The sequence below is a fragment of the Salmo salar genome, chromosome ssa13 (genome assembly GCF_905237065.1).
Source record: "Salmo salar chromosome ssa13, Ssal_v3.1, whole genome shotgun sequence".
NCBI classification, from domain to species: Eukaryota; Metazoa; Chordata; class Actinopteri; order Salmoniformes; family Salmonidae; genus Salmo; species Salmo salar.
The window spans coordinates 36,305,187-36,320,023 of NC_059454.1; the positions used below are offsets into that span (position 1 = coordinate 36,305,187).

The window sequence follows — 14,837 nt, forward strand, 5'->3', positions numbered from 1 at the left end:
TTAAATAACTTTTTTGTGTCATCTTCGACGATTTTAATGCCATTGTACTGTATCCACGTGTGGTTTTACTGTGTTTAAAATGGTCCAATAAATCAAGTAAAATAACATATTAGGCTTCTGAATAGATACCCATATTAGGCAATATGGAATTGGTGTCCATCACTAAAATCGCTGAGAATCTGGTGCATGTCTTACTGATCAATGCATTAATTATTTTTAGACCTTTAGCCGTTCTATCCATTCTATTTCTATTTTTCTTGCACTGTCCATGATAGGACTAGAAACCGAGTTTGGGATTGGTTGACAGGCCTATCAGTAGCATCGTCCTTACCGCCCACTTCCGCCCCCTAGAGTTCTTCATGCCTAGTACACTGTTCGTTGTTTATGTTTTGTACAGCAACACATTTGGACTTTGAAACGCTGGTAAATCACATTTACTACATTCCTTCAATTCTTTACATTGTATTTAGGCACTTCCAGTCGTTAGCTGACGTTTGCTAGTCGTTTGAATGTTTGATCCAGCACCAGCTCACTTGGCGCGCAGTTGTCGCAAAATCCAAAGACATTGGAGATAACTGGCTGGTTGGCTAACATTAGCTGTAGCTGGCTACAGTAGTACTGTAACGTTAGCTAGCTAGTGGTCCTAGTTGCTAGCCAGCCATCACAGCTCAACAAGCTAGGGTATTTCGCAATAAGTAAATGGATTTTCTCATGGATAAAAAAGAACTAAAATTATATCAATAACTGTAACTATTTTCGTATTATTTTTCTTGTGCCACTCACTGATGGATGGTAATGTGTGTTTTTGTTTCCAGGTGTCTGTGAGGCTCGGATAGCCTGAACCACAAGTACCCGGCCAAAAAATAAAGATATGTTTTGAGTGACATTGCACAATACTGCTCAGAATGAACAGCGAGGAAGAGTTCTACGATGCTGAGACAGGTGGATGCATGCTTTAGAAATGTAATTAAAAATACATGAGCTAATTGGTGGGAGAATAATAGCTATGTATTTATAATAGCAGACGCCCGTGACTGTCTAAGGGGACTTCTTAGTGTGTGTGACCCTTTTTTCTTGTATTTCTCAGGTCTTGAATCAGATGATGACTCTTGTGAGGTCAATTTTGAAGATGCCCAAGTGTATGACAGCAAGCATTCATCCAATGCCAGCACACCTCAGGAAAATGGGGTGTGGGAGCGCAGGTGAGGTTGCAAAGGAAAGATCTATGTCCTGTAGCATCACAGTTTGCATGTGTATTCAGTGCCCATAGTTTTTGTGTTGGTGTTTATTACAGGAAAACCCTGCCTGCTCCAATGATCTCCAGATGTGACTACAGTGTATGGGGCATACTAAAGAAATGCATTGGCATGGTGAGGACGTAGCTGTAATAAGTTTAAGATGTCTGCAACACTTCTATGCCCCCAACACCATCCACTATACAGACGCACAAACAGAAATCATAACAAAGCTACAAATTGGATGACATTCTGTTTTAGCCACATCTTACAGAGGAGTTCATACAAACGCTTTAGGGTAAATGTAATAAACAAGCTATTATCTATTAATGACACTATTAATTTGTTCTTTGCTGCGTTTACACAGGAGCTGTCCAAGATAACGATGCCCATCGTGTTCAACGAGCCCCTGAGTTTCCTCCAGAGAATGTCAGAGTACATGGAACACACTCACCTCATCCACAAAGCCTGCACCCTGTCAGACTCCATAGACCGCATGCAGGTAAACAAAACAGATGGGATACACTGACACCCTCCCCTCACAAAGCCTATTGTTGTACCTGCTCTTACGGGGCTCACACAATGACAGACTTTGTTTTCTCCTGTGTTATCTCTATCAGGTGGTAGCTGCTTTTGCAGTTTCTTCTGTGGCATCTCAATGGGACAGAACTGGAAAGCCATTTAATCCTTTGCTGGGAGAGACCTATGAACTCACACGGTACAGTTCGCATTTTTCAAAAGTGTATCATACTGTACCTCTTTTTCTGGAAACCTTTTTGAGATTCTTATTGATTTCAGAGGACAGTTTAAATAAGTCGAATCTCTTTGGATAATCTATTTATTGAGGTGTCGAGTATGCTCTTTTTAACATGCTTTTGTCTGCCTTAGTGAGGACGAGGGGTACAGGTTGATCTCAGAACAAGTGAGCCACCATCCACCTATCAGTGCCTTCCATGCCCAGTCTCTGAAGCAGGAGTTTGAGTTCCACGGCTCCATCTACCCCAAACTCAAGTTCTGGGGCAAGAGCGTGGAGGCGGAGCCTAAAGGCACCATGACACTGGAGCTGCTCAAGTGAGTGACTGCGTGTAAGAAAGTGTATGCAGTATGTATGTTGACATCTGTGTGTACTAAGCACACATCCAGACTCTCTCACATCAACTGCTAGTGACCTAATAACAACTTGTTTTGTTTCAGACATAAAGAGGCGTTTACATGGACAAACCCTCTCTGCTGTGTACATAACATCATCATGGGAAAACTCTGGATTGAGCAATACGGAACTGTGGAAATAGTGAACCACAAGTAAGACAGCAAATGCCAAACTTTTATTCAGAACAAACGTTTATTATGATTTATTTGATTGAATTTACAACAATAAGTCAATATTCTCTCTCCCACCTCTTCTGATTGGTCAGCACGGGGGACAGGTGTGTGTTGAACTTCAAGCCGTGCGGCATGTTTGGGAAAGAGCTGCACAAAGTGGAGGGCTACATTCAGGATAAGAGGTGTTAGAACAATAGAGTCAAACATCATCAGCCTTAACGAGCCCACAATTAGTCATTTGTTAAGTCATAGTAATACACTACCTTTCAAAAGTTTTGGGACACTGAGAAATGTCCTTGTTTTTGAAAGAAAGTTGTTTTTTTTGTCCATTAAAATAACATCAAATTGATCAGAAATACAGTGTAGACATTGTTAATGTTGTAAATGACTATTTTAGCTGGAAACAGCAGATTTATAATGGAATATCTGCATAGGCGTACAGAGGCCCATTATAAGCAACCATCACTAATGTGTTCCAATGGCACGTTGTGTTAGCTAATCCAAGTTTATCATTTTAAAAGGCTAATTGATCATTACAAAACCATTTTGCAATTATGTTAGCACAGCAGAAAATTGTTGTGCTGATTACAGATGCCTCACAAGTCCTCAACTGGCAGCTTCATTAAATAGTACCCGCAAAACACCAGTCTCAACATCAACAGTGAAGAGGCGACTCCGGGATGCTGGCCTTCTAGGCAGAGTTCCTCTGTCCAGTGTCTGTGTTCTTTTGCCCATCTTAATCTTCTCTTTTTATTGGCCAGTCAGTGATATGTCTTTTTCTTTGCAACTCTGCCTAGAAGGCCAGCATCCCGGAGTCGTCTCTTCACTGTTGACGTTGAGACTGGTGTTTTGCAGGTACTATTTAATGAAGCTGCCAGTTGAGGACTTGTGAGGCATCTGTTTCTCAAACAAGACACTTTAATGTACTTGTCCTCTTGCTCAGTTGTGCACCGGGGCCTCCCACTCCTCTTTCTATTCTGGTTAGAGCCAGTTCGCTCTGTTCTATGAAGGGAGTAGTACATAGCATTGTATGAGATCTTCAGTTTCTTGGCAATTTCTAGCATGGAATAGCCTTAATTTCTCAGAACAAGAATAGACTGACGAGTTTCAGAAAAAAGTTATTTGTTTCTAGCCATTTTGAGTCTGCAATCGAACTCACAAATGCTGATGCTCCAGATACTCAACTAGTCTAGAGAAGGCCAGTTTTATTGCTTCTTTAATCAGAACAACAGTTTTCAGCTGTGCTAACATAATTGCAAAAGGGTTTTCTAATGATCAATTAGCCTTTTAAAATGATAAACTTGGATTAGATAACATAATGTGCCATTGGAACACAGGAGTGATGGTTTCTGATAATGGAACTCTGTATGCCTGTGTAGATATTCCATAGAAAATCTGCTGTTTCCAGCTACAATAGTCATTTACAACATTAACAATGTCTACACTGTATTTCTGATCAATTTGATGTTATTTTAATAGTCAGAAAATGTGCTTTTCTTTAAAAAACAAGGACATTTCTAAGTGACCCAAGCTTTTAAACTGAAGTGTATGTAATCTGTTATGCATTCTGTCAGCATTGACATACAATAACAACTGCATGTTTTAAGTTGTATCTCACTGTTTCGTGTGGTTGTTCCTAAATTAACTTTGGTTGCATTGTTTTGGGAACAGTAAGAAGAAGCGACGTGTGCTGTATGGGAAGTGGACAGAGTGTATGTATAGTGTGGCGCCTAAGGTGTATGAAGCCAACAAGAAGAAGAAGACAGAAAAGGGAGATGCTAAGAAAAATAAACCGGTGAGCACTCAGAAGTGATTTGTCCAAGAACCAGCCCAATGGCAACAACAAAAAGGTGAAATCGTTTTCCTAAAATTGTGTTTCTTCCTTTCACATAAACATGCAGTGGCTTTAGGTGAAGGTATTGGTGATGGTCTTGTAAGTACTGTAGGCATAGTGTGCTACAGCAGTTCTAGTTATGACTGATCTATAGTGTATTATGGTAGATGGCTCTTTATGTTGCTTTAAAGTTTGTGTAAATGCAACTGTCTGTAGTTTATAGTAGACTAATGTGCATAGTCTTGTATGTAGGAGCAAAGTGCTGGAGAACAGGAGACTGAAGATATGCCTGGGGGTCAAGAGACCGTCTCTGTGATAACAGGAAGTGCCTTATTGTGGAGAATAACCCCACGACCTGCACATTCTGAAGAGGTAACACACACACACACACAGGGAGCCATTAGGGATATGGTGTTTCTCCTGTGTACCTAATTAACCCTGACTCTCATCCTTGGTCTCTCTGTGGTATAGATGTATAACTTCACCAGCTTCACCATGACACTGAATGAGCTGGAGCCTGGCATGGAGAGGCTGTTGGCACCCACAGACTGCCGTCTACGACCTGACATCAGAGCAATGGAGAATGGAGACCTGGGTAATGACTCACATTGAAACACAGACGTGCGCACACACACGATGCAATAACAACATTCAAGATGAATCGATAACCAAACAAAATGGAGCACATTGGTTTGTATATTGCAGACACAGCAAGTGTAGAGAAGGACAGGCTAGAGGAAAAACAGAGAGCTGCACGCAAGGAATGTTCCAAGGATGAAGAAGAGTGGTCAACCAGGTGTGTTCGCTAGGCAACAATAATAAGTATACGTATGCCCTGAGATGTGAATGTGTTGTCATGTTACTATAATCCAATTTTGATTCAATCATTTCCCTAAAACAAATTCCTGTACCATTTCTTTTGGACTTTACAGGTGGTTTCGGTTGGGAACAAACCCTCACACAGGAGCACAGGACTGGCTGTACACAGGGGGATATTTTGATAGAAATTACACAGACTGTCCCAACATTTACTGATGGGGTAGGAGGGACTAGAAGGGTTTCCATCACCACCCATAGTAGATTGATGTATGCCCGATTATCCTGTTCTCAGCCTTAGAATGTTAGGCAGCTAAGCCCACAATTATTACAGTTTTCCCAACCTAGACAAACCTCTCCCGCAATACAACAATGGAATCAAGAAATTAATATGTATGTGACAAAAATTATTTAAATCCCATTTTGCAAGTGACAAAGGGAAAATTTGAGCATTGTGAAAGACTTAAAATCGAGGCTAAGGCGGTTAGATAAGAGAATATTCAGTCTTCCTAAATGGCTTGGGCCGCCTGGCTAATTAACTGGAAGAATCCCACTCATCTCTGATGGTTTTATTTATTGTACCCATGGCTTTATGAAACTATGTCTGATAATGTGACATTTGTGGGGGTGGCCATTGTTCAGCAGTGGAATAGTGTACTATGCTCTGATCGACATACATTATCATGTTGAGCTAGATTGAAAGGAGGAGTTTGTACATACTCACTGTACAAACACAGTTACATTCAAATATCAGGCTTCATTCACACTTTTTCCATAAGTTGTGTGAATATTAAGACTTTTATTTGAGATGTTTCTAAAACATGATGTGCACATTGTTAACGTGCTGGTTCATTCTTTAATATTAAGGATTTTAACGTGTTGTTTTGTGACTAGAAGTCTAGAACTAAAAGCTGCTAATGACCATGTTTATACTAACTTAGTAAACTAAGTATTAATTATAAATGATTGTTATGAAAACTGTAACAAATGCAGATGATAATTTGGTGTGGCGTGTGTGTGTGTGTGTGTATATGTGTGTGTATATGTGTGTGTGTGCATGGTCACCAAAACAATTCTTTACACAAACGAAAGCCATACAACACTTGAAAGATTGTTTTTCCAAATCGCAGCCCCTTTTTCATTACGTAAAACTCTGGTATTGATCACAGCGACATGAAATAAAATTGAGCACCTTTTAAATGTCAGCCATCGTAAATCTATGCAAACAAACAGTACCATTTTTGTCTGTCTACTGCACAACTAGAAGACATAGAATGTGAAAATAAACAAACACCACTTATGGGCCTCCCTCATTGGTATCTGACCGCTGAAGATTCTGTGCTGAACATACAGTACTTATAGATTTGTGAGGGTGTCATACTCCGATGGGATAGCACTAGTTATCTCTTAACACTACAATCTGAGTATGCTTCCAGTCCTGTGCACAGAATTATGGTATCTGATCTGCTTCCCCCACCCTCACATCTTCACAACACTTATTATCTTTTGTTACCCTTCATAATTGTTATTTTTTTATATAGAAGTAGGGTACGTTTGGCATGTTTGTAACATTGTATCCCCTCAGATATTGATAGGTATCATTAATTAGCTGTCAGGGTTATGGTGTAAAGTGGAACACTCAAAGGTCTGGTTAGATATACTATATATGCGTACAAAAATAGGTGGACACCACTTCAAATTAGTGGATTAGGCTATTTCAGCCACACCCGTTGCTGACAGGTGTATAAAATCGAGCACACAGCCATGCAATCTCTATAGACAAACATTGGCAGTAGAATGGCCTTACTGAAGAGCTCAGTGACTTTCAACGTGGCAGCGTCATTCGTTAAACTTCTGCCCTGCTAGAGCTGCCCCTGTCAACTGCAAAGTGCTGTTATTATGAAGTGGAAACTTCTAGGAGGAACAACGGCTCAGCCTCAAAGTGGTAGGCCACACAAGCTCACAAAACGGTACTGCCTTGTGCTGAAGCGCATCTGTGCTTGGTTGCAACACTCACTACCAAGTTCCAAACTGCCTCTGGGAGCAATGTCAGCACAAGAACTGTTCGTCGGGAGCTTCAAGAAATGGGTGACCATGGTCGAGCAGCCGCACAAGCCTAATATCACCATGCGCAATGCCAAGTGTCAGCTGGAGTGTTGTAAAGCTTGCCGCCCATTGGATTCTGGAGCAGTGGAAATGCGTTTTCTGGAGTGATGAATCACGCTTCACCATCTACCAGTCTGACGGACTAATCTGGGTTTGGCAGATGCAAGGAAAACACTACCTGCCCGAATGCAAAGTGCCAACTGTAAAGTTTGGTAGAGGAATAATGGTCTGGGGCTGTTTTTCTTGGTTTGGATTAGGCCCCTTAGTTCCAGTGAAGGGAAATCTTAATGCTACAGCATATAATGACATTCTAGACTATTCTGTGATTCCAACTTTGAAGCAACAAAGCCCCCATGCACAATGGTTTGTCGAGATTGGTGTGAAAGAACTTTACATCGAATGCCTTTGGGATGAATTAGAACGTCGACTGCGAGCCAAGCCTAATCGCCCAACATCAGTGCCCGACCTCACTAATGCTCTTGGCTGAATGGAACCAAGTTCCCACAGCAATGTTCCAACATCTAGTGGAAAGCCTTCCCAGAAGAGTGGAGGCTGTTATTTAAAAAATATATATATATTTAACCAGGTAGGCCAGTTGAGAACAAGTTCTCATTTACAACTGCGTTATAGCAGTAAATGGGGGACCGACTCCATATTAATGGCCATGTTTTTGGAATGAGATGTTTGACGAGCCACATACTTTTAGCCATGTGTAGTCTTAACATTCTGTATACTCCCCTTGTCCTAAGGGTAAAAAAAATGACCCGCCTTCACTAAACCCCTAAAATAAAGCAGCTTAATTGAAATTTAAACCCCAAATCTATTTTGCATGAAGAAACAATCTGTCATTGATCACAAACTTGGTGAATATCTGGGTTTTCCCTCTTCACAATGCACAATCAGTGGACACCACTCGTTGTTATTACAACACACCTGTCATAATTGTTGTCTTTACTAAAGTAGAGGTTTATTATTAATATTGCTAAAGGTACTGCATAGGTGTAAACACATTTTTTACCCTTAATAAGACAACGCTAGGGAGTTTTTCCTCTACACCTGCATTGCTTGCTGTTTGGGGTTTTAGGCTGGGTTTCTGTACAGCACTTTGTGACATCAGCTGATGTAAGAAGGGCTTTATAAATACATTTGATTGATTGAAATGTATACATGTCAGTCCTAGTCAATGTACTGGCACATATACTATTGTTTCTGTTGTTTTCCTGCACTTGTACGGAGCTTTTGCGAATTATTACACACATCGATCGCCAGGTTACAGAAACACGGCTTACTCTACTATATTGTGATGTTCTTACTGTACACTGGTAATTTGCAAAGAAGCAACATTTATGAATTAAGTATCAGGACCCATAATTGAGAATTTTGTGTTTGTTAATGATGTCAAAAGAAGATGTCATTTTGATTTCACTTTCGAATATACAGTCTAGAAAATGTGAATGTACAGTAAAATAAAGTTATTATATTCTATATCTGCCTGAACAGCACAATTATTTTTATTTTTTTAATTATCGTTTAAAGGTATAACATTGACGCTTGTTCTAACCAATCACAGCCATGCAGTGGTGGTAGTCAGCCAATCACAATCTTTTTCAGAAAAGTTTAGTTTCACCCTCCTGTCAGATTGTTTTCTGCTCTAGTTGATGACCGTTCTCCTAGCAGCAGGATATTATGCTGGCAGCACGATCACAGATTTTCCTTCTTCAAAATAAAGATTTCCTCCAAAGACATGCTAAACTTTGGAAATAGTTTTTTTTTAGTACTCTAGTGCAGTTCAACTGTTTTTCACAGAATTGCAACCACCTTTGAAAAAATAAATGGATAATTTGACAAATTGTATTTTTTATATTGCATTATTTATGCCAGCATTTCTTTTGAAAGTTTACACAAATGCTGGTATGTTGAAAGGTATTGTGTAGGCTATATTTAAAGAAATACACTTTCAATAAAATACAAATATATGTTTTTGGAACTACTCAATAGTCTGCTAAACCTAAATTGGTCTCTTGTGCTGGGCAACAGGTTGAATACAGAGTGGTGGGGACTCCATTTACTGCAATGCAATACTCGTAATATGGGATACTTATTGGCCTGTAAAGAAAAAACTTTACTACCTGTCTCAGCTAAAGTAGGGTGGAAAATACTCCGTAGGGTGTCCCATGTACAGTCTATTACAGTTTATGGCATTGGGGGTTATGTGGTGGAGGTGGAGAACGGTGTTGCTGGATATGTACGACACAGTCTCCCCCAAAGAAACTACACATATTTGGTCAGTAGAGACCCTACAGAAAAGTTATCTCTCTACAAACCAATATGTATCCCATGTGCAGTCTATTACAGTGTTATGCATTGGGGGCTGTGTGAAAAGCCAGCAGCAGGCCGTGTGACACATCCCCCTCAAAAACCAACCATATTTGGTTAGTAGAGACCCAACTGAGTGTTTTCCATCCCACTTTAGCTGGGATAGGTAGAAGAGTTTTCTCTCTACAGCCCAACATTCTGAACATACCAGTGTCAAAAATGTATTATTTCATTATTGGTCTTATTTTTTTATTTTATTTTTTTGTAATTCGTTTTTATAAATTACTCATTGGCTTTTCTTGTTGGCACAATACAAGTGGCCATTGATTAGAATTCAATATCTTTTGATTGAGTTATCCTCATTGCAATGTTTTGAAATGCAGGCATTTATTTTGAAGGTTTCCTCATTACCACAAAAACGTGATGTTATCGTTTGTGCTGCTGCTACTAGTCTCTAGTAGCTACTGGTGCAATCTGATTCCAAGGCCATCTCGCATCTTCGATCTCAAAGTAAAATGTAAGTTGGTGTTATATTTATTGCCTCTATTAGCTAAGAGAGTAGCTACGTTTTGAATTCAGGATAATAATGCAATTTAAGGTTCGATTGCTCCATCGTTTACATAGGTAGCTAAATTCGGTAACGTCGTTAGCTGACTCACTGGCTAACGTTAGCTAACGGAGTAACGGTAGGCTAGCAGCTAGCTATAAACTGCAAACCAACGTTTGTCATAATCTCGCTCCTATTTGCACAACGCCAGATCATCATCATGTCGGGAGCTCTGTTTCCCAGTCTGGTGTCGGGGTCCCGCGGCTCCTCTAGCAAATTCCTGGTTGAGTTTCGGGCCGGGAAGATGACCATGAAGGGTAGCACGGTGACTCCAGACAAGCGCAAGGGACAAGTCTATGTTCAGCAAACCGACGACTCCCTCATTCATTTCTGTTGGAAGGATCGGACCTCTGGAAACGTGGATGATGTCAGTGGCACTTTTCTGTTGGTGCTGAAACTGCGCCACCATATTCTCTTACACCATCTCTCTCTATCCTTTGTGTTGTCATGGCTAACTAACCCTTGTAATGAATATGGTTGTCCCTGTTCAGGACCTGATCATCTTCCCAGATGATTGTGAGTTCAAGAGAGTGAACCAGTGCACTACTGGTCGGGTGTTTGTTCTGAAGTTCAAGGCTGGCTCCAAGAGGCTGTTCTTCTGGATGCAGGTGTGTATGGCAGTTTAAAGATACTAACTAGAGGTCGACCAATTAATCGGAATGGCCGATTTGATTAAGGCCGAATTCAAGTTTTCATAACAATCAGCATTTTTGGACACCGATCATGGCCGATTACATTGCAGTCCACGAGGAGGCTGCGTGGCAGGCTGACTACCTGTTATGCAAGTGCAGCAAGGAGCCAAGGTAAGGTGCTAGCTAGCATTAAACGTCTCTTATAAAAAACAATCAATCTAAACATAATCACTAGTTAACTACACATGGTTGATGATATTACTAGTTTATCTAGCTTGACCTGAGTTGCATATAATCGATGTGGTGCCTGTTAATTTATCATTGAATCACAGCCTACTTCGCCAAACGGGTGATTTAACAAGCGCATTTGCAAAAAAAGCACTGTTATTGCACCAATGTGCAACAGGGTCAGGGTATATGCAGCAGTTTGGGCCGCCTGGCTCGTTGCGAACTGCGTGAAGACTATTTCTTCCTAACAAAGACAGCCAACTTCGCCAAATGGGGGATGATTTAACACATGTGCATTTGCGAAAAAAGCACAATCGTTGCACGAATATACCTAACCATAAACATCAATGCCTTTCTTAAAATCAATACACAGAAGTATATATTTTTTAATCTGCATATTTAGTTAAAATAAATGTTAGCGGGCCATATTAAACGAGGGAAATTGTATCACTTCTTTTGTGTTCATTGCACGCAGAGTCAGGGTATATGCAACAGTTTGGGCCGTCTGGCTCGTTGCCAACTAATTGGCCAGAATTTTACATAATTATGACATAACATTGAAGGTTGTGCAATGTAACAGCAATATTTAGACTTATGGATGCCTCCCATTCGATAAAATACAGAACGGTTCCGTATTTCACTGAAAGAATAAACGTGATAGTTTCTGGATTTGACCATATTAATGACCTAAGGCTCGTATTTCTGTGTGTTATTATATTATAATTAAGTCTATGATTTTATAGAGCAGTCTGACTGAGCGGTGGTAGGCAGCAGCAGGCTCGTAAGCATTCATTCAAACAGCACTTTACTGCGTTTGCCAGCAGCTCTTCGCAATGCTTCAAGCATTGCACTGTTTATGACTTCAAGCCTATCAACTCCCGAGATTAGGCTGGCAATACTATAGTGCCTATAAGAACATCCAATAGTCAAAGGTATATGAAATACAAATGGTATAGAGAGAAATAGTCCTATAATACCTACAACCTAAAACTTCTTAACTGGGAATATTGAAGACTCATGTTAAAAGGAACCACCAGCTTTCATATGTTCTCATGTTCTGAGGAAGGAACTTAAAACGTTAGCTTTTTTACATGGCAGATACTGCACTTTTACTTTCTTCTCCAACACTTTTTGCATTATTTAAACCAAATTGAACATGTTTCATTATTTATTTGAGACTAAATTGATTTTATTTATGTATTATATTAAGTTAAAATAAAAGTGTTCATTGTTCATTCAGTATTGTTGTAAATGTCATTTGTTACAAATATATATAAAAATCGGCTGACTAATCGGTATCGGCCTTTTTGGTCCTCCAATAATCGGTATCGGCGTTGAACAATCAGAATCGGTCGACCTCTAATACTACCGTAACGTAATCCACACCCCTGCATCCTTTGTATATTTCTCTGCAGAGGAAGGTAATGTTATCAGCAGCTGATTGTATGAGAAAGTAAGTTCCTGATGTAATACACTTATTTATATTTCCCTGTTGTAGGAGCCCAAAACTGAAAAGGATGAGGAGTACTGTCGTAAAGTGAATGAGTATCTGAATAACCCTCCCATGCCTGGAGCCCTTGGCAGTGGAGGCAACAGCGGGCATGAACTGTCTGCTCTTGGGGGTAAGGATTAAGGAAAGGGTGCACGGCACAATGCACACACTCACAAACAGAACAAAGGTACTGTGGCATGTTGACACAGGAAGATGGCAATTGTTTTTAGCAATGCATTCTCAGAGATGATAGTTCCTTTCCCACTCAGCCTCTCCTTTGTGCATGATCCGTTCTGAACATTTTGCATTCTTCCTCCTGTCCTAGGTGAGGGTGGACTGCAGAGTCTGCTCGGTAACATGAGTCACAACCAGCTCATGCAGCTCATTGGACCGACTGGACTAGGTGGTCTTGGTAAGTCTTGGCAGTCTGCAGAGTAGTCTGTACAGTAATATTTTTACCCCACGTAGCAATGTGCTTACAACAGCTGACAGCTGGATTGATTAAGAATGTGTTTTGGACTGGAGTACCTGACTTTATTGGGTCGTCATTAATTGCAACATGTCTGAATGTGTCCACCTGTCTGTCTGTAGGTGGTCTTGGGGCTCTGGCTGGACCTGGCCTGGCCAGCCTGCTCAGTAGTGGAGGTCCTGCAGCCGGCAACTCCTCTTCAAGGTACCACAAGCCTACAGAGTCACTTCACTAATACATTCAATCATTTTGTACATATATGCACTTTCTCTCCAGCTCAGACTACACATTTACTACTTATTAACCAACTTTTACAGATGGCTTATTCTACAATTTAGTTTCTCTCTTTCTGTTCCCTCTCAGTCCATCTCAATCTCCTGCTGTCACTCCCACCTCTACCTCTGCTGCCACCCGGCTGGGCTCCTCCCAGGTGCCAACCACACCCATCACCCCGTCTGCCACCAGTGTAGCGTCACCCATGGCCTCACCCACCATCCCGGTTGCCCCCTCCATCGCAGCCGGGGCAGCCAGCCCCACCCAGCCCATCCAGCTGAGTGACCTGCAGAGTATCCTAGCAACCATGAACGTACCTGCGGCTGGGCAGGGAGGTGAGGGACTAAACATATAAATTATAGAGCAGCGCACAACAGTGGACAGAAAGAGCAATTAAGAGTCTCTTGAATCATTTTACATGGGAAATAAGGAACTTTAGTCATGCTGTTACCAGTTAAATAAAAAACCTTGCAGCAGCAGATCCATGATCTAGCCTTCCGTATGTGTCTCTGTCTGTATGAAATATGAATGACTGACTGTTTGTTCTCGCTACAGTGGACCTGGCCAGTGTTGTGACCCCTGAGATCATGGCTCCTATCCTGGCCAATGCTGAGGTCCAGGAGAGGCTGCTGCCCTTTCTGCCGTCAGGAGAGTCCCTGCCTCAGAGCACCGACGAGCTCCACAACACACTCACCTCTCCACAGTTTCAGCAGGTATAACACACTGCTCTGAGTGTGTTGAGCAGTGCTCTCTTTCTGTGTAGAGTACAATAGAGCATTAGTTGTCAGACTGTGTAGCAGTGTTCTCTCAGTACACTATTAGTATGTCTAGACGTGATCTTGGTTGCTTTTCTTTTAGCTAGCGCTTGAGTGCCACATTTGGTCTACTACTGTGTGTACAACATAAAGCAGGTATTATTCTTTCTGTAGGCCATGAGTCTGTTCAGCAGTGCCCTGGCGTCAGGGCAGTTGGGGCCTTTAATGAACCAGTTTGGTCTGCCAACAGAAGCTGTGGACGCAGCTAACAAAGGAGGTCAGTGTCCTGTATCTGCGTACAATACATGAACGTAAACACAGGGGCCTTGTCTGTACGTTCCATTGTTTAAAGAGAACACAAGCATGCAGTCTCCTGCCTGTGCAGACATTCCTGCATAACATTGACATTAGTATCTACCATTTTTAATAAGGATTTCCACATCATTACGGTTATTTCCTGCTGTTTTGGATCATGAGTGAAATTGAACTTTCCTCTATTCCAGACGTTGAGGCTTTTGCTAAAGCCATGGAGACAGACAGCAAGTCTGACCATGAGGATGACGCCAAAGATAAAAAGGATGAAGATATGAGTTTGGATTAGGACCCTCTGTTAGTTCCGTTTAACTTAATGTATTTTATTTAACTTATTTACTGGTTCTGAAGCTGTGGACCATTTACCTCTGTACATGTACTCAGAATAGAGATATTAAAAAGAAAAAGGCATTTAAGACACCCAAGGCTCTATTCAATC

The 14,837-nt window shown here is 41.1% G+C and overlaps 2 protein-coding genes across 4 annotated transcripts; both read left to right on the forward strand.

The window, feature by feature from the left end:
• Window positions 1–331: 331 nt before the first annotated feature.
• LOC106567211 (oxysterol-binding protein-related protein 2) lies at window positions 332–6,508 on the forward strand. Of its 3 annotated transcripts, none has more exons than XM_014136233.1 (14): window positions 332–423; window positions 816–942; window positions 1,088–1,202; window positions 1,295–1,370; window positions 1,603–1,737; window positions 1,856–1,953; window positions 2,124–2,306; window positions 2,430–2,537; window positions 2,651–2,740; window positions 4,230–4,353; window positions 4,645–4,764; window positions 4,864–4,987; window positions 5,098–5,188; window positions 5,325–6,508. In XM_014136233.1, the coding sequence occupies exons 2-14, from the start codon at window positions 906–908 to the stop codon at window positions 5,425–5,427; spliced, it is 1,404 nt and encodes a 467-aa protein (XP_013991708.1). In that variant the 5' UTR covers window positions 332–423; window positions 816–905; the 3' UTR covers window positions 5,428–6,508. The 3 variants fall into 3 exon arrangements, with proteins under 3 accessions (XP_013991708.1, XP_045549182.1, XP_013991709.1); XM_045693226.1 differs by having other exon boundaries at window positions 2,651–2,662; XM_014136234.2 differs by having other exon boundaries at window positions 371–423; window positions 816–963.
• A 3,511-nt stretch (window positions 6,509–10,019) lies between these two features.
• Window positions 10,020–14,818, forward strand: LOC106567210 (proteasomal ubiquitin receptor ADRM1). The gene is made up of 10 exons (XM_014136232.2): window positions 10,020–10,147; window positions 10,389–10,604; window positions 10,729–10,845; window positions 12,596–12,719; window positions 12,915–13,001; window positions 13,181–13,262; window positions 13,422–13,666; window positions 13,887–14,044; window positions 14,261–14,363; window positions 14,590–14,818. Exons 2-10 carry the CDS (start codon window positions 10,398–10,400, stop codon window positions 14,685–14,687), a joined length of 1,221 nt encoding a protein of 406 aa, XP_013991707.1. The 5' UTR covers window positions 10,020–10,147; window positions 10,389–10,397; the 3' UTR covers window positions 14,688–14,818.
• Window positions 14,819–14,837: the final 19 nt, after the last annotated feature.